The following is an 18,765-nucleotide window of genomic DNA, read 5'->3' as shown; positions in this document are numbered from 1 at the left end:
CCGACCTTTGACGTCCAATTATTCTGCTAATGGCGTGACGAATCCGAAAATTTTTATCCGGTTCGCTTTTCCGTTCGACCGGCCTCGCTAAGGAGATTACGCGCCCCTCTTTGAACAGGCCATCACATTATTTTGTTTATTGGCTTCGGTTCCTTTAAGGGGTACGAAGTCTCGCTGTTTAATTTCTGATATTTATTCGATGCTTCAAACCGGATTGTTTGTTTTTTTTTTAACAAATATAGGGTTGTTACATGTACGCGTGTACGATAATGTCTGGTAATTAGCAGTATCGTGCTGGTCGAAATGGTCGGTTTCATTTGAAATCACGGTTTCAATGAACGTTTTTAATTTGGAAAATATTGAAATTATGATTATACCATCGCATGCGTTATATAATTGGACCGCGGATGTTATGCATTTTATAATGAAAATGTGTACATGAAAAAGTGGAAACATTTAAAGAATTTGAAAACACTGTTGTATCGCTTTCAACTTGTTGAAATTATTAGGAAAACAAATGAATGTATATGTTGCTCCTGCATCTTGCAATCGGTACAGATAATTTTTATTTCGCATAAAAACCCGCGATCGTTTTACAATAAACATGGACAAAATAAATCTAAATAAATCCAATCTCGCCGTCCTTATAATTCAATACACTAAATCAGCAAACATTTATAACTTGATAGATTCACTATTAAGTAGTTGCATTACAGTTGATCTTCCGTAATGAATCTTCAAACCATCGTAAACATAAAACCAATAGAAAATCGATTAAGATACATTAAAACGAATGTCCTAATGATTGATTCAGTTTACCGTTTAACACTAAACCTACCGCGGTCAAAGCGACCGCTTTCTTATTTTGCAATTCTGCAAAGTTCCGAGATTCTTTAGTGGAAAACGCTCGAATAAGTTATATTATTGGAGCAAGTTTTATAATAAAAACCTGACAAATTCTAAATTAATTCGGTCTTCTCACTTTTGCGAAGCAGTACATGCCAGTTAGTATTACTGCTTGGTAGGTTTAGTGTTAACCTTTTAGGTACGGCTACTTCTCTGGTCGACAGAGTCTGATGTGTACTGTACAGAGTCTGATACTGTATATATAGAGTGTCCCAAAAATGTCTCGCAATCCGAAAGCGGCGGGTTCCTCGGGCCATTTGAAGCAACTTTTTCCTTTACAAAAATGTTCTCCGAGGCACCGTTAACGAGTTATTAACGAAAAACGGTGACCAATGAGAGGCGAGCTCGGCTGGCGCGAGGCGATCGAGCCAAGGAGCGGAACCGGGCTTCGCGCGCTGGTTGGCTGGGCCGCCTCGCGTCAGCCGTACTCGATTCTTATTGGTCACTGTTTTTCGTTAATAACTCGTTAACGGTGCCTCGGAGAACATTTTTGCAAAGGAAGAAGTTGCTTCAAATGATCCGAGGAACCCGCCATTTCCGGATTGCGAGACATTTTTGGGACACCCTGTAGACTGTTGTAAATCGATGTGAAGACAAAAGAGCAAGCCACTATAGTGGCGCGTCGTGCCTAAGAGGTTAATTAAGAATTCGATATTGGAAAACGAATGATCGTGGTTATGAAAAATCGTAGCTAATCGACGCGTACGCATTCGGGGAAACCTTAATCGTAACCATGGCACTGAGAACGTTGAATAATTGGCCGAGTGTATCCGAGGAATCGCACCTGCGACTGGCACGTGGCTTTCGAAAACACGTTTCCGACGGTCCCTCAAGCGCAGGTGGAAGTTTCGCGCGTCTCAATCCTTCGCAGTCGGTCGGACTCCTTTCGAACGGGAACGTTATCTAATTGATTGCGTTATCTAGTGTTATCTAAGCGACTCGAGGGATTTAATTACGAATAACTCGGAAACGGATCGCGACCGAACCACTGCCAACGCTGCGGGAACTTGGCAACGCGTCTTTCCTTCTGATTTATCTTTCGGACCAGCACTCGACGTGCAGCGTTAACAAATTTTCCTCGTGAATCTCTTGCAAACTCATATTTCTATACATTAATTAAACGGAGTACACGATCTGAAGGTGTGATAGAACGCGTTGCAATTTTCATTGCGTAAATCTGCTAACATTTATTCAAGAATTAATATAAAGTTTCAATATCTCGCCATTTATTTTGTGCAGCGAATAAATGATCGAATACGCATTACGAGCATTGTATACTCGCTATTATTAACGGATAAAGAGATTAGATTAGCTCTGTATCAACTAATTTTCACGCATTCTTTAAAAACATATTAGACTAACTGTAACGCGAATATCGCCATACGTTCTCGATCATAATAATTAATTTAAACGTTAATTTCACCTGTATTCGTTGCATTAGATTGGCGCGCGTATCTCGTGTTCAACGTAATTATGTAGTTTAGAGTGTTCTTCTCATTCCGTAAAGAGTAGTACGTTTAACAATAAACCTAACGTGCCGAGGTCGAAACGATCGGTTTCTCATTTCGTATCTCAAAATCGTCGAAATGATAAAATATTTTTCGCAATTTTTTTTATTCGAGCACGCATTCTAATGAAAACAGCGAGAAGTCTAAATAAATTCAATCCTGTAAATCTTATAACGCATGTTTAGTGTTAAACGATGTTCAACGCGTCTTAATTCTTGAATTAATTGTTTCGCCGATAAGTCCATAATGAATGTTCAAAATACTTTACGCGTTTTAGCGAGTCGTTTAATGGAGCATTGTCTGAAAAAAAAAATGTAAAATAGCGAACCCTGAGACTGCGATACGATTGGAGAACAAGACGACCTATACGAACATGATCACGATGACTGAACGTGCGCCACGGATGATCGAGGAGAAGAACCCAGCGCCCGGTGTCTGCCTGCCTATAATAGTAACCTTCTGCAAGTACCACAAGGTAAACTCCTCCCCCGCGTTTCTATCCGCGCTTCTTCGGAGCGATTCCCAATAAACTTGCGAGGAATTCGTCCATGAGATTCTCGGGATTCATCGAATCGGGTTAAAACAGCGCCCGACGCGGTTGTCGATGCTTCTGACTCGGATCGTTGCATTCCGGGCCGGGAACGCAACGGACCCGTCACTCCGTGCGTTTAATACGATAAAATTGTATGCTAAGACCACTGTGGTCGTCCACTTGCAACCTCTACGAGGATTCTTCAAATAATTCCTCGAATTTATCGTTCTATTTCTTGGCGACTCGATCGTCCATAAATAGGGGATCGATTTTTACGATGGGAAATCGTCTACGTTCGAATGACCATAACTTTACGAAAAATAAACGTGCAACGGTCTGCTTAGGCTCACTTTAAAGCGTGAAGTGTCAGCTTTCATCGCCGTTAGTTCATTCTTTCCTGAAAAGATTTGTTAAATCCTGCAGCGGTGGAGCAAAAGGAGATACTTTTCCGTTCGGATATATTGCAGATTCAAATAGCAGCGCGAACTCAGACACATTTTTCCCGTGACTCGATTCTCTATGATTTTGAACATCGAAGTCTGCCCTTTGTAACGACGTTTCAAAATTCGGCGTAGGATCGTTTCTCTCTGTTTTATCGAAGTTTCAATGGAAAGTGCACCGGCTTCTTTATCGTGTTTCCTTTATTCTAAGTCTATCGTTTCAAGCGATCTCAACAAAAAGATGTCGTTTTAAAGAGATTGCGAGTCAAGGAAAAGTAGAGAAACTGTGACGTAATTTTGTAATCTTTGTTTCTAAAATTTTCAGTATAAAATTTTATAAAAAATAAAATATTGATCTTTTTGCAAATTTCTCGGTTTCAGCCAAATTCATATAAGTCCAATATCGTTATAATATGTTAGTTAGTTCCAAAAGCATACTAAATAATACGAGGGTCTGCAAATGCCCGTTTCTGCCGAAAAGTGGCGCCGAGTAGCTGGTAGCCAACGTCCAGAATGGTTCGGAGTGCTGAGGGTTAAGCGTTCTTCGATATTTTTGATATATGCCAGCTTACGATCCGCGAAACACCGGCGACCGCTAATTATTCAGGCCCCTAATTAAATGACCGACGCGTTCACGTGTGCCGTCCGTTGTCGGTTCCTCCAGATCCCGTACAATTACACCGTCTTCCCGAACTACATGGGGGACTGCGGGCAGAGGGACGCGCAACACGAGCTGGAGCTCTACGATTCCGTGATAGACGTGAAATGCTATGAATTGGCAGCCCTCTTCTTGTGCAGCGTTTTCGTGCCAAAATGCGGATCCCGAGGGCAGCTTGTGAGACCGTGTCGCAGTCTGTGCTTCGGTGAGTGATCCTTACTCGACCAAAATTTATCCAAAGTCTCTTATTTAGTCTCATTTTATTTTATCAAATTTCTTTGTGTTAACACATTGAGTGCCGAGTATCAACTCCACAAAAATTCCACAATATCGAAGTCACCAAATCGATAAAACTAAAACTAAACTCAAAGTCAATGTTAATTAAACTCGTTTGTATTATTTAAAAAATCTTCTGAACATTCAGTTTACTCAATATATTACAATAAAAATGATCTTCAAAATCTAATTCAAAATTATTTTTGAACATTTTCCAGTTAAATTTTTACTCCAGAATTGTCCTCAAAAGCTCCTAGATTTATGGTTCTGACCTTCATGCAAACATCTTTATTTTCCGATTGTTCGGACTCGCTTGAAATTATATTCAGTTGCATAGTTTTATGTTTGCGCACATTATTGTGCGAGATTATTATATATATTATTTATATATATATTATATTATATATATTAATTGCGAGATTATTCTCGTCATCGCTATCACTATCTCGGACACGCCCTCCAAAATTGTCTAAATAATCACCATCGTACACGCTATCTTCAGAATCGGTAATAGAATTACAGCTGTTATCGCTCGATATATCGGATGAATCGTCTGCGTAACGCTCCAGAAAACTCATCCCATTACACAAATTAGTGTTCTTTCTTGACATTATTCAAAGGAATTTGATCTTCTTTAAATTGAAATTATTATAGGAATACCAAACAGTGTCAAACGTGCGAATTCGTTCGAATATTTTCTAATACATAACAATTACTGTTGGAACAGATAATTTTCAGAGAAAAGCGATAAAAACGAGAAATCTCGTCACGGTCTTTTTTCGTTGCCGGGGCATTAACACTAAACCTACCGCGGTCACTTTGACCGCTTTCTTATTTTGCAATTCTGCAAAGTTCCGAGACTCTTTCGTGGAAAACGCTCGAATAAGTTATATTATTGGAGCAAGTTTTATAATAAAAACTTGACAAATTCTAAAGAAATTCGGTCTTCTCACTTTTGCGAAGCGGTACATGCCAATTAGTATTACTGCTTGGTAGGTTTAGTGTTAATCGACAGGAGACTAATTTTAGACACGTTGAACTTTGACAATGTTGAACATTGAAATTTCCTTCAGAAACCAAGAGACGCTGCGGCTTTTTCTTGGACGTGTTCGGCCTGACTCTGCCGGAGTATCTGGAATGCGATATGTTCCCGGAGAGCCTGAATCCGGACGAGTGCGTGGGACACCAGGAAGTTGAGGAGGTTAACAAGAGAGCAGACGAACCTGGTAAGTGGAACAACATTCTCGATCTCGTCCACTTCGATCGGGAGGAACCGATGTCGTGCTCCTGGGGATACGTTCGGTTCCTCCTGGCACACGCTGATTCGATTGCCAGCAGTCGCTCCTACAAATTAATTAATTTGGAAAATTAGAAAACCTTGAAATTGTGGTTCGAGATCCTCGGAACCTACTCTGACAATTCTTGTATATTTTTATATAATTTTTATATATTTTCTTATATATTTTTATATGAAAAATTATTATATTTTTAAATTAAATTATTATTATTTTTAATTAAATTATTTTTAAATTATTATTATTATATGAAAATCTTATATATTTTTATATGAAAAATTCCATGTTGTCCAAAAACTTTACAAGAACGTTGGTATATGCTCCCTGATATAAGCTTCGTGCTGACTGTGGATTTTATGCATTTATAATAAAAACGTTTAGCCGAAATTTAAACGAATGAATCTACTAAAAGAATTTAAGCACATCTGTGTATTATTTTTATTTTGCATAAAGATCCGCAGTCCAGTGATCATTTTCGTATCCTTGACTTTCGTATCAGCATTTTTGTAACAAACAACAAAATCGAAAGTTACAGTTCTCGACTCGAGTAAAATCTGACGTAATTTCACTATGTTTCAAATATTGTTCATCGAATAGCAAAAAAGATCAGATATCTTCCACGAAAACTGAAATAACCTCATTTGTACTTATCATTTCGTAATATCCACATTTTTCAATCATTAAGTTTAATTATTAGGTTTAATCATTTAGTTTAATTATTTAGTTTAATCATTAAGTTTAATCATTTAGTTCAATTATTAAGCTTAATAATTAGGTTTAAGCATGTAATTTAATTATTTAGTTTAATCATCAAGTTTAATCATTCAGTTGAATTATTAAGTTTAATCATTTGGTTCAATTATTAAGTTTAATCATTAAGTTTAATCATTATTTTTAATCATTGCAGTATTATAAACTGAATCCACTATTATAGCGTTTGCGATAAATCGCCAGTTCCCAAGGAAATAAGGAAAATCGAGGGTGTAATTTCCGAATAAGAATTTTCGGGGGTGGCACGCCGGAAATGAGAAAGGTGATATTTGAATGGGTCGACGCAGGGCCACGGAATCAGTCATTATGAAGGAGCGATCGGTTCGCGTCGGGCGTAACTCTTTGTCCGGCGGTCACGGGCACTTCGTCATTTTCGTTCAAGGCCTCGGCAGCCATTTATCCAGCTCCTTCAGCAGGGATAAGCCTACTGGATAAAGTCTCGGGCACTTGATAAAGAGGTGGATAATCGTGGGATTAAAATAATCTCGCCGGGACAGCCGGACGACGGCTGGAATATAGGCGAGCCAGCAAACTCTCGGTGGGCTTGGAATTCGTATCTCTCGCGATTCTAATTCTGTTTCAGATTCTGTGCGAATATAGAAAAAAGTACGTCGAACCATGATCCTCGATTCATCTTCGGCGAGACTTGTGCGTACATAGAAATTCGTTCGAACGAACTTTACGTCGTCGAGCGAAATTTTTAAGCAGAATTTCGAACGAGAAGATTAAACTTGATGAATAGGATCGTCATTCACATTGTGACGATTTCATCGGAGATGAAGATCGTTTTGTTGTTATAAATATGCAATCTTCAATGTGAATGCACGAGAAACGTGAAAATTTCTTTCCTTTTTCATAAATTAATAGTGAAGTGACATGTTGACTGTAATTGTGAAAATTGTTTCAAACGTGAAAATAATACAACAGCGGCGCTAAATGGAAATTGTAGGTGCAATTCTAACACGTATGAATAAGATAATCCCTTAGACAAATTATTCTATTGTCAAGGTTAAATATACAGGATGTCCCAAAAATGTCTCGCAATCCGAAAGTAGCGGGTTCCTTAGGTCATTCGAAGCAACTTCTTCCTTTACAAAAATGTTCTCCGAGGCACCGTTAACGAGTTATTAACGAAAAACAGTGACCAATAAGAATCGAGTACGGCTGACGCGAGGCGTCCCAGCCAACCAGCGCGCGAAGCCCAGTTCCGCTCATTGGCTCGGTCGCCTCGCGCCAGCCGAGCTCGCCTCTCATTGGTCACTGTTTTTCGTTAATAACTCGTTAACGGTGCCTCGGAGAAAATTTTTGTAAAGGAAGAAGTTGCTTCAAATGATCCGAGGAACCCGCTATTTCCGGATTGCGAGACATTTTTGGGACACCCTGTATGTCTCTTCTATGTTCAAAGTTCGTTCCACAGAGATCCTTTTACATTAAATAAAAATACTATCCACATTCTTTAATGCTCGAATACCTGTCAGTATAATAAAATCGCGAACACCATCGTGTAAAATCCGCGTCGATTTTAATGCTCTTAATTAACGTGCACCCGCTTCGAAATCGAAAATTTTGATCCGGAAGAAACGAGGAACATTTCGACAGAAAAATCAGCCTCGTAAACATCGGGTGCCGCGAAGGAATTATGGGAAACGAACGAGCAACAACCGGAAGAACAATGAGTCCCGGAAATATTTATGCGCCTCGGTGAATGATCTTTTGTTTAACCGCGCTGCCAACGCCTCCGTCAGTTCTATTTCTCCAACGGAGCAGGCCAGACCAATTGCCGGCTAACGTGTTCTAAACCCGATATCCATTGTTTGCGCACCCATCAGCGTTCAGGACTCTTTTGTTCCGTTCGTTTCTTTCTCTCTCTCTCTCTCTCTCTCTCTCTCTCTATCTCTCTCTCTCTCTCTCTCTCTCTCTCTCTCTCTCTCTCTCTCTCTCTTGGTGGAGTGCTTTCCCCATTGTTGACAGGCCGCCGGGGCTCGATCGCACGACTCTCTCCGTTCGTTTCCCGGCGATCTAATGCCGTTTCCTTAATTGTCCAGGCTCCGTTTATTGTTCCGGACGTGTTCTTGGATCATCGGATCCGTTCGGCTCTTCGTTTCGCTCGTGCCAGTGATATAATCCGGCACTGATCAGATGGCCGCTCGTAAAACTCGCTTGATCGTTGATGGGTAACAGAAAAATTGCGTTGTGTTTGGAATATTGTTTTAAGAAGTTTCGAAGCTTTGGTTCCTCTTTCGAGAAAAATGCGCAGACGAAACCTTTAACCCTTAGCACTCCGAACCATTCTGGACGTTGGCTAGCAGCTACTCGGCGCCACTTTTCGGCAGAAACGGGCATTTACAGACCCTCGTATTATTTAGTATGCTTTTGGAACTAACTAACATATTATAATGATATTGGACTTATATGAATTTGGCTGAAATCGAGAAATTTGCAAAAAAATCAATATTTTATTTTTTATAATTTTGTTATCGTTTGTTTTATAATTTTGTTTCGTTGTTGTAATCGCTATCTATGCGAACTCTTTCTCTCGTCGCCTTGTTGCTTGGACGATATCACTATCGCTGCTATCAAAACGATAGACTAACATTTCTGTGTAACATTTCTAACATATCTGTTTAAACGTCTATCCGGAGCTCATCTTCACTACCACTTGTGTCATGAGACTCATTCGTGTTTGAACGTTTCGCCATTGTTCTAATAAAAAATACGAATAAATACATAGGTGGAAAATTTCATAGGTACAAAATGTTGCGCTGAAATAACTGAATTCCCCGTAATCACTAATAAACTTGAATGTCCCACGAGAGGGGACATCCGAGTGATATGCTAGAATTACGATGTCCCACGAGAGGGAACAGCGGAGTGTAAAGGGTTAATTTACTTAACCTTAGCTTTAGTTTCTAAAAACAGCTGTTTTAGTGACAGTTGACATGAAACATTCGAAAGTAACACTGCTTCGTTTAACAACGATTTAGAAGAGTTTCAACAGTTTTTGAAGTTATTATTATTATTATTATTATTATTATTATTATTATTATTATTATTATTATTAAAACAGATGATAACAAGCAGAGCGGACAAAGTAGATCGAAGTGTTTAAAATCAAAGCGAAATAACTTTGAGAAATCATCCGAGATTGGAACATTTTTGTAAACTATGAATGCAACGATTGGTAATTCTGAGGACCTATTAGCCCCCGTTCCACTCATTAAGTTATATTGCTTGGGAGACTACAAATGCAATAAATATCGACATTGCAGTTATCAGATTACGATCAACGAAGGATTGAATTATCGGAGCATTTATCGAATCGTTCCCATCAACGGAGAAAACGGTAAATATAATTTCTCTGGTACGGTCAATTAAAACGAAAGGAGTTTCCTTAACCATTCGAAGGCGTCTTACAAAATTCAAGATACAAAGCTTTTCTTTGAGAGCGAAATATATAAATCTAATTATCAGTTGCTGTAACAGTCAAATCGAAGTTATATTGGGATCGTCTGTACGGGGACAATTTCGGCAAATTCGTCAGAAACATTCGTTAAAAGAATTCGTTAGAAACATTCGTTTTCGTTCTTGCCGACGCACAGTGGTCGGTTTCCATACAACAAACGGGAAAAAAACATATTTTCTCATTTTATATTACTAGTACACACATTTCGGTTTTTGTTGGAATAGAATAATGAAAACAAAATGCAGTGTTTTAATCGCTTGTAAAAAAATTCTTTCGAAATACAATTTTTGTTTTTTAGGTAAAAATCGACCACCGTGCGACGTTGCTTAGAGGTCTCTTAGAGAGCGAAGATTATAAATCCGATTATGCGTTGCTCGTATCAGTCAATCGAAGCCTTTCGAATCGTCTAAAAGGGACAATTTCGGCAGCTCCATCGCAATTTCCCTGATTCAGTGGTAGAGCCCGAGTTCGGTCGGACACCGGGAAGATTAAACGATCGCAGTCCGTGTCACGCGGCGCAATTACCGAATCGAATATCGGCGTTTCAAGAGCTGAAAAGTCTCGGCTATCGATTGCCGGCGTACGAATGGCGCAATCGAGAATCGGTCGGCACCGCTAATAAACCGATTCATTTACGCTCGCGGTCAATTAAGACTAAATTGCGCTTTGATTACGGGCCTCGCTACGGAATCGATCGACGCGACGCGACGCGACGCGACGTCCCACGGTTTCAACATTTTGCACGACATTTGATCGCGACTCCAACGTCTCCGGGACGATCTCCGAGGAATTTAGAACCTGTCCCGTCCCCTAAACCGAATTTACCGCCGGTCGAAAATGGCTCGGCTAACACGTTTCTCCCAGTTAATGACCACTACGAGTCGTACAGTCGGCGAATTTACTACTTCGCCGACGTGCCCTCACTCTTTCTCCAAATTTCGTTTGACGGTTCGTGTATCCGGTTGTTTATTCACGTTTCGACTGGTTGTTCTTTCACGCATATAATAAATACGGCGTTCCTCCAAGGTTTTGATACGGTATCTTGATCTATCTTATTTCTCTGCTTCGTTTCTGTCGTTTCTTGTTCCTTTACTTGTTGCTAAACATGATCATTCTATCAATGATTTCTAATTAGGTATGAAACTGTTGGGATTATGGCTTGGATTATTTCTCGAATGAATATGATATTAATTCTTTTTGTTAAAACTTTTATTTTTACTTTTATTTGAGAGAAGGTATATATATATATATATATATATATATATATATATATATATATATATATATATATATATATATATATATATATGTACGAAATGACTGAGCGACCAAATTCAACAGAGACCAGCGACTGAAAATCGCCTGCTTATACAGGGTGTCCCAAAAATGTCTCGCAATCCGAAAGTGGCGGGTTCCTCGGGTCATTCGAAGCAACTTTTTCCTTTGCAAAAATTTTCTCCGAGGCACCGTTAAAGAGTTATTAACGAAAAACAGTGACCAATGAGAGGCAAGCTCGGCTGGCGCGAGGCGACCGAGCCAATGAGCGGAACTGGGCTTCGCGCGCTGGTTGGATGGGCCGCCTCGCGTCAGCCGTACTCGATTCTTATTGGTCGCTGTTTTTCGTTAATAACTCGTTAACGGTGTCGCGGAGAACATTTTTGTAAAGGAAGAAGTTGCTTCAAATTAATTATTTATACTGAGAAAAATATCAGTATCCTGAGATAACGAGTACAAGTAAATCTTCTCGAAAGTTAGCATCCATATTTTAAACCTGTTAAAACGCAAACCCTTAAATATATCGACTTAAAAACAAAGTGACTGATGCCACTTTCAAAATAAACGGCTCATATACAGTTTACATCACCATCGGTGCGGGCTGACGGGACCGGTGGAAATGTAAACTGATATTTTCGAATCTCAGTCCTAAGTAAACTACAGATTACTTTTTGTCAGAGGCTAAAGTTTCTTTTTCAATAGAAACTATTTATTACGATGTGTGATCAAATTTTTGAATGAAAGCCGAGTTTCATGTATAAATGAATTTAAACCGAGCAAAAGGACAGACGTCTTCGATTTAAGGAAGTTTTAACAACAAATGACTACAAACGTTCAGGACGCTCTTTCCAGAGCAACCTTAAAGCATCCGACACATGCTGCAAACTTCTTCAAAATCAAATTGGAAGTAGGACTGGATAAAAATTGGCTTTCTTATACGTCTTGAGAAATTATTTCTTAGGTAACAACTAAAACGAGATACGCATTTTTACATAATCTAACTACAAGTTTGCGCCACTAGAATTCTTTGTTTAGAAATACAGTAATGTCTCCCTAATTCGCGCTCAGATTGCGCAGAAAAATGGACAATTTGGGAAGAGGAGACACGATTACCGATTGACAACAACTATGAAAACAAGACGCAAGGCTCGAATAATCGATATCTCCTCTTCCCAAAGTGTCCATTTTTCTGCGAATTAGGGAGAAATTACTGTATAATAATAAAATTAATTTTTAATATAATTTTAATGATATAAAATTTTTAATATCCATTAAAAATATTCGTTTTCATTCTGATAAATCAGCAAACATAATAGTCCAGTACGCGTATTTGGTAGATTGCAGCTTACGCTGCGATTTCGCGTGCGTGATACGTCGCACGTGCCGCCACTAATGGAACCATAATTGCAAAATCTATATTAAACGATCAGACGACGGGCAATCTTCGGCGCCGGGACGCTTTGCGGAGTTCACCGCGGCCGGTTATACATCTTGAACAGACGTCGTTATGTATTTATATCGTTCGGACATTTATCAACCGGGAATGAACCTCGTAACAGTAATTCCCTTAACGGAGAAACCGATTTAGTACTGTCGCACCAACCGTCATAAAATCTCCGTGGAATCGGTGTCATTTATTTCGTGGAACGGAAACGGAGAAGTTGACGTTCGTCGTAACGATCCTTCCGAGCCCATTGCTTTTCCTTAATACCAAACGTTTCACACTCGAGTGTGACTGCGCGAATTTTTAAATTAGCCAATTTAAATTTTTTAATTCAGTTACACGATCATTTCGACCCAGTGTAATTAAATCGTCGCCGAATTACTCCTCTTCCCAAATTGTCCATTTCTGTGCACAATCTGAGCGTCGGTAAGGGAGACATTACTGTAGTTCGAAGCTTTCGTAAAGTCGTAGAATGTAATAAAGAAAATTTAAGACGAATAAAATTTGAAACTGCGAGTCAAAACTCGTCTGAAAAGGTAAAAAACGAACGTCAGGCATATCTTGCCGATATTTAATTAAAAAGGACCAAACCGTGCGACTGGCTCTCCATTTGTTACCTTGCCCCGATCGCCGTTGCACGCGCACGTCTCCATTTCAGAAGCGATTCAATATTTACCAGTTTACGATCAAACGTTTATCTCACAATTATTCCACTTGCTCAGAAACAACGGACGCGTAAAAATGTTCGATTGGAATTAATTCACCGACACGCGCTGAAATTAAAGCGCCCGGCAAACACGAGCGTTTCTGAATATTCATAGACAGCGGGTTCAATATTCTTCGTATTTACTCTTTCTATTGCCACGTGCTGAAAAACTGTGCGATATCAAATTGGCTTTGCGGTGGACTGGTCAATGTATCATCGGAGGATACAGTTTATATCGTTTCCTTTATTTTAGTTAATGTGTCATGCACGAGAAAGTGCGTTGTCGATACCAGTGGTGTTATTCGAAATTGAAAACTACGCCTGCAGAAACAGGCTGCGTTTACGAATTTTTATCTGGGAAACTATCAGGTTGGTGCGCGTTTGAAATGTCGGATTTTTATGCGAATATTATAAAACTGCATGTCTTTTTTCAAAAGCTGTTTATTTGATCAAAGTATGCTCCATTCGCTTCGATACACTTTTCCCAACGAGATTTTAATGCATAGATGCCTGTCTTAAAGAAATTCTGATCTTTAGAATCAATGAACTCCAACATGGAATTTTTCAGACTGTCTTCGTTTTCATACTGTTTAGCCCGTAAAAACTGTTCTAAACGTTTGAAAAGATGAAAGTCGGTTGGCGAAAGATCCGGCGAATAAGCTGGATGCTGCAAAATTTCATGTTTTAATTCATTTGATTTCGCAATTGTTTTGTACGACATATGCGGCCGATCCAGCTTATTTGATTGATTCAATCGTTTCTTAAGAGAAAATCTCCATAACTTGAACAATTTTTAAATAAAAAATGTATATATATAATATATATTATATTATATTATATTATATTATATTATATTATATTATATTATATTATATTATATTATATTATATTATATTATACTATACTATACTATACTATATTATATTATATTATATTATATTATATTATATTATATTATATTATATTATATTATATTATATTATATTATATTATATTATATTATATTATATTATATTATATTATATTATACTATACTATACTATACTATACTATACTATATTATATTATATTATATTATATTATATTATATTATATTATATTATATTATATTATATTATATTATATTATATTATATTATATTATATTGCTGTATTACTATTATATTATACTTGAAAAAATTCTAAAATCTACTAACGTTCAACGTGTCATTTCGCGAAAAATTTCGCAAATCCACCACTTTCCATTTCGACGAAAATAGGCCACACTCGTAAATTTGCTCTCGAAAACTATTTGTCCGATCCAGTTGATTGTTTTCCTTCTGTTTCTTTCATCGGAGAATTCCTTCCTGTAATAGTTAAAAAATTTGCAAGAAGTTCGCAAGACTTCGGGGGGGGGGGTGGAGGGGAGGCTTTCACGTTGATTGTTGCGTCTGATACATGTTTCTCCGCGTTGCACAGCATGCCCCAGCGGTTTTCAATGCGACGGGAACAAATGTATTCCGCTCGACTGGAAATGCGACGGCCACTTGGACTGTGCCGATAACAGCGACGAAATGTACTGCGCGGATTGCAGCGCCTCTTCTGCTGTCGGAGGATCGGTGCTCAACACGAAGATCGTGAAGAAGCCGATCCTGGCGAAGAACAACGTCTCGAATTCGCCGTGGCACTGCGGCGAGAAGTCTTGCATCTCCACGAACCACGTGTGCGACGGGATCATGAACTGTCCTTGGGGACAGGACGAACGCTATTGTTGTAAGCACAACTTTTCGTGGCCAGACACGTTCTTTAACGCCAGAACTGATTTCTCTGATTTTCTCCTTTACGGTTTCTGGCATAGTAAATATGTTTCTGTGTTCGTTCGCCAGCTGAAAAAAACCTTGAGAAACTTTTCTATTTAATCATATGTTATAATATGGATTATAAAAATCGTACAGTGTTTAATACAAGATTTACGGAAGGGAATTTTTTAATTTATAATCATATCGTAATTATATAATAATATAATATTATAATATAATTATTATATATTATAATATTATAATATAATATTATATTATTATATATTATATATATGTATCCGCCGTCTACCAATTATGGTTGTCATTCCAGTGAGAGTTTTCCCACCCTTTTTACCTTGAATCCTTATTTCTTCCTTCTCTACCCTTCCTAATTATCAATATTTATTATCAAAGTTTTTCGCAAATTTTCTTTAACTGTGTCGTTATGGTTGTCGTTCCAGTGAGAGTCAGCATAAGGAACGGAGACATAGCTAAAGGAAGACTGGAGGTGTTTCACGCCGAAGTGGGCAAGTTCATGCCGGCCTGTATCTCTCACTGGGAAACGGACTCCGCGAAAAGAATCTGCGCTAAGCTTGGATACAAGTAAGAGAACAATTCCCACGAGATTCGCACCGATTCCTCTCTTTCCTGAACTTCTTGATCTACAGCTATCAAGGATACTTTGTACTTCCTTACGAAATTTTACGAAAAACTGTCGTGTTTCGGGACTTTGAAGTGCTATTGTGTATAATTAAAATCGATCAAGAATGTAGGGGATTTTTATAAGAAATAATTAAGCACAAAATATAATACGAACTCTTTCATTTATATTCTCATTGACAATATCGAGGGAAAAACAAAATCTTGCACGGAAAAAAAATAGTTTCCGATCAGGGAAAGACTTGGATACAAGTTTCCGATCGAAGGTGCAACATACGAAATGCAACAATTCTACGAAGTAGAAACATGGACTTCCGCTTCTGTCGCAGAGTGGCAAATTCGTCCAGATTGACGGAGCACGGCACCAATCTCACGCGAAGGGGCGCCAATTCCTCGCAGGTGAACATGCTGAAGGAGTTCCAAGAGTGCATCACTGATCAGCAGCCTTACCCCACGGTGGAGCTCACATGCTCGGAATACGGTAGCATAAACTATATCGAACGTACACTCGTACACGAAAGTATTCGAACGCTTACGTTTCTAACATCCAATTAATAAAATATATGTGTTAAACCGAAGCATTTGATATAATATGGCACATATAACAAGGGATGGGTCTTGAGACTGTGTGAGCAAAATTAGAAAATAATTCAACAATATATAGCGTTTTTACAGTGGACCAACTTAGAAGTAACATTTGCATCTATCGATTGCCATATTTCAATAATATTTCCTTTTTAACGCTTCTTTCGAAGTAATAATCGTATTTCTTGATCATCTTTCTACTTCATCTCATAAATGTTCAATGGGGTTTAAATCGGGACTTTGCGGTGGATGTGGCACCACGTGTGGATCGCTATATAATACCCATTCTTTGACTATTTTAGCGGTATGCTTCGGATCATTGTCAGACCGAAACCAATAATCGCTAAGTAAATTCAATTTTGATACACTGCTTTTGAAATTTTCTTGCAAAATTTTTAAGTATTTCGTTTTATCCATTATCTCATCGATGAACACAAGTTGTTCCACTCGATGGAAAACAGACTTAGGGCTGTCATAAAAGCAAAAGTTGGATCAACTTCCTATTAAAACCTTTAATCGTACAATTTAAATAACTGTTAATTGTTTCGTTCGAATACTTTTGTGAGCCATTTCTGGTACGTGTTTACAATAAATGTATTGTAAAAACGCTATATATTGTTGAATTATTTTCTAATTTTGCTCACGCAGTCTTAAGACCCAACCCTTGTTATATGTGCCATATTATATCAAATACTTCGGTTTAACACATATATGTTATTAATTGGATGTCAGAAACGTAAGCGTTCGAATACTTTCGTGTATGAGTGTAAATCTGCAGCAGTGGCATTGCCGCGACAATTGAAAGGCATCATTAATGCTGCAGCTTGCGGGCAAAGGAGATCGGTGTACGGGAATTCGAGGGTGCAGACGAGGATCGTTGGTGGCGTCGAATCAGCGCCGGGCGACTGGCCGTTTTTAGCTGCGCTTCTTGGTGGGCCTGAACAGGTGTTTTATTGTGCCGGGGTCTTGATAGCTGACCAGTGGATTCTGACCGCGAGTCACTGTGTTGGAAAGTGAGTCGATTAACCATTTATCTCTCCTTTCTATCCGTAAATTGAATCTGAAAGCGTCCGGTCCTTTATTTCCCTTGAACAGGGCTGGGGAAAAATAGATGTTTGAAATAGTTTGTATCTTCTCGTGTAATACAGAATTTGGCAAATGAACTTATATATATAATAATAATAATAATAAATATAATATATATAAATATAAAAATAATTTATATATATATATATATATAAAATAATTTATATATATATATATCCCACGTTGCGGGTCCGCTGCAATTTTATTCGCCATTCTGTATTACATGAAAAGATACAGATATTTGTAGTCCATTTGCTATTTCAAAAACCTATTTTTCCCCGGCCCTGTTCTTGAATGATCGTTTCTGATGCTGTTTAGTCACAGCCGCTCCGATGTATCTGGTTGGACGATACAGCTGGGGATCACTAGGAGACACTCGCACACCTATTATAGTCAAAAGCTGAAGGTGAAGAACGTGGTGTCCCATCCTAATTACAACCTAGGCATCGCTCACGACAACGATGTGGCTCTGTTCCAGGTGGAAAGCTTCGTCCTACATTTTTGTTTTCGTCGATTGATATAATCGAGTGGATTCGAATGATAATAAGTCATATTCTCGAAAATGTTCAATCGTGTCTTAAAACACTTAAACGACCGTTCAGGAGATTTCTCGTGTTTTAACGCTAAACCTACAGCACTATGATTCTAAACCGCTCGATTGGCCTCGAGAAGACGAGTGATTAGAAACGAACTACTGTTGTCGTGAAATTCTCTTGAAACGCGTTCTTTTGCCAGCTGGAGAAACGAGTGCAGTTCCACGACGACTTGAGGCCGGTTTGTCTGCCATCGGCAGACAAGGTCCTCGTTCCTGGAACTGTGTGCACAGTGATCGGTTGGGGCAAGAAGAACGACTCCGACAGTACGTACGGTACAATTTATTCGGTTGTACCATTTTTTTCGTCTCGTTTAATTTTTCGGTCTAATTTATATGATTCGCTCATGGGTTGGAATTATCTCGCAGCGTCCGAGTACGAGCTGGCAGTGAATGAGGTACGAGTGCCAGTCTTGAATAGAGAGATTTGCAATTCGTGGCTAGCGTATAAAGAGTTGAACGTGACCGACGGAATGATCTGCGCCGGCTACCCTGATGGTGGGAAAGATGCTTGCCAGGTAAATTCATCTTGGAAACAATAGATTCTTGGCGTTTCTCGGAGTCGGTAATCAGAGTTCGCGGCCGTATACGTAGCTAAGGCTTCAAGAAGTCGTAGAATTTGCGACCTTTCCCATTTCGAAGATGCCTAGACTCTGTGATTCTTCGAATTGTTGGCACCCCTACAATGCGCGATCTTTCTCAATCCAGAGATCTTCTAGAATTTGTTACGTTCGAAAGACCTTTAGAATTCGTCGCTTCTTTCTTTCCAATGTCTTAGAATTCGCGACCGT

At 38.8% G+C, this 18,765-nt stretch overlaps 1 protein-coding gene across 4 annotated transcripts in view; it reads left to right on the top strand.

The window, feature by feature from the left end:
* Positions 1 to 18,765, top strand: part of LOC117228049 (uncharacterized) — an 89,339-nt gene that overhangs the window by 57,365 nt on the left and 13,209 nt on the right. For 2 of the 4 annotated variants that reach the window (XM_076528728.1, XM_033483706.2), the window contains exons 9-17: positions 2,738 to 2,889; positions 4,051 to 4,249; positions 5,394 to 5,546; positions 14,732 to 15,025; positions 15,513 to 15,654; positions 16,041 to 16,192; positions 17,120 to 17,309; positions 17,707 to 17,860; positions 18,118 to 18,492. In XM_076528728.1, coding sequence (XP_076384843.1) covers positions 2,738 to 2,889; positions 4,051 to 4,249; positions 5,394 to 5,546; positions 14,732 to 15,025; positions 15,513 to 15,654; positions 16,041 to 16,192; positions 17,120 to 17,309; positions 17,707 to 17,860; positions 18,118 to 18,492 — 1,811 coding nt within the window. Of the gene's footprint in view, positions 1 to 2,737; positions 2,890 to 4,050; positions 4,250 to 5,393; positions 5,547 to 14,731; positions 15,026 to 15,512; positions 15,655 to 16,040; positions 16,193 to 17,119; positions 17,310 to 17,700; positions 17,861 to 18,117; positions 18,493 to 18,765 lie in introns of all 4 variants that reach the window. The other 2 variants (XM_033483709.2, XM_033483708.2) reach the window with 2 other exon arrangements.

This window comes from Megalopta genalis, chromosome 2 (assembly GCF_051020955.1).
Source record: "Megalopta genalis isolate 19385.01 chromosome 2, iyMegGena1_principal, whole genome shotgun sequence".
Lineage (NCBI taxonomy): Eukaryota > Metazoa > Arthropoda > Insecta > Hymenoptera > Halictidae > Megalopta > Megalopta genalis.
The sequence above is the reverse complement of the archived record's forward strand: the minus strand, read 5'-3'. Positions and strand labels throughout refer to the sequence as shown.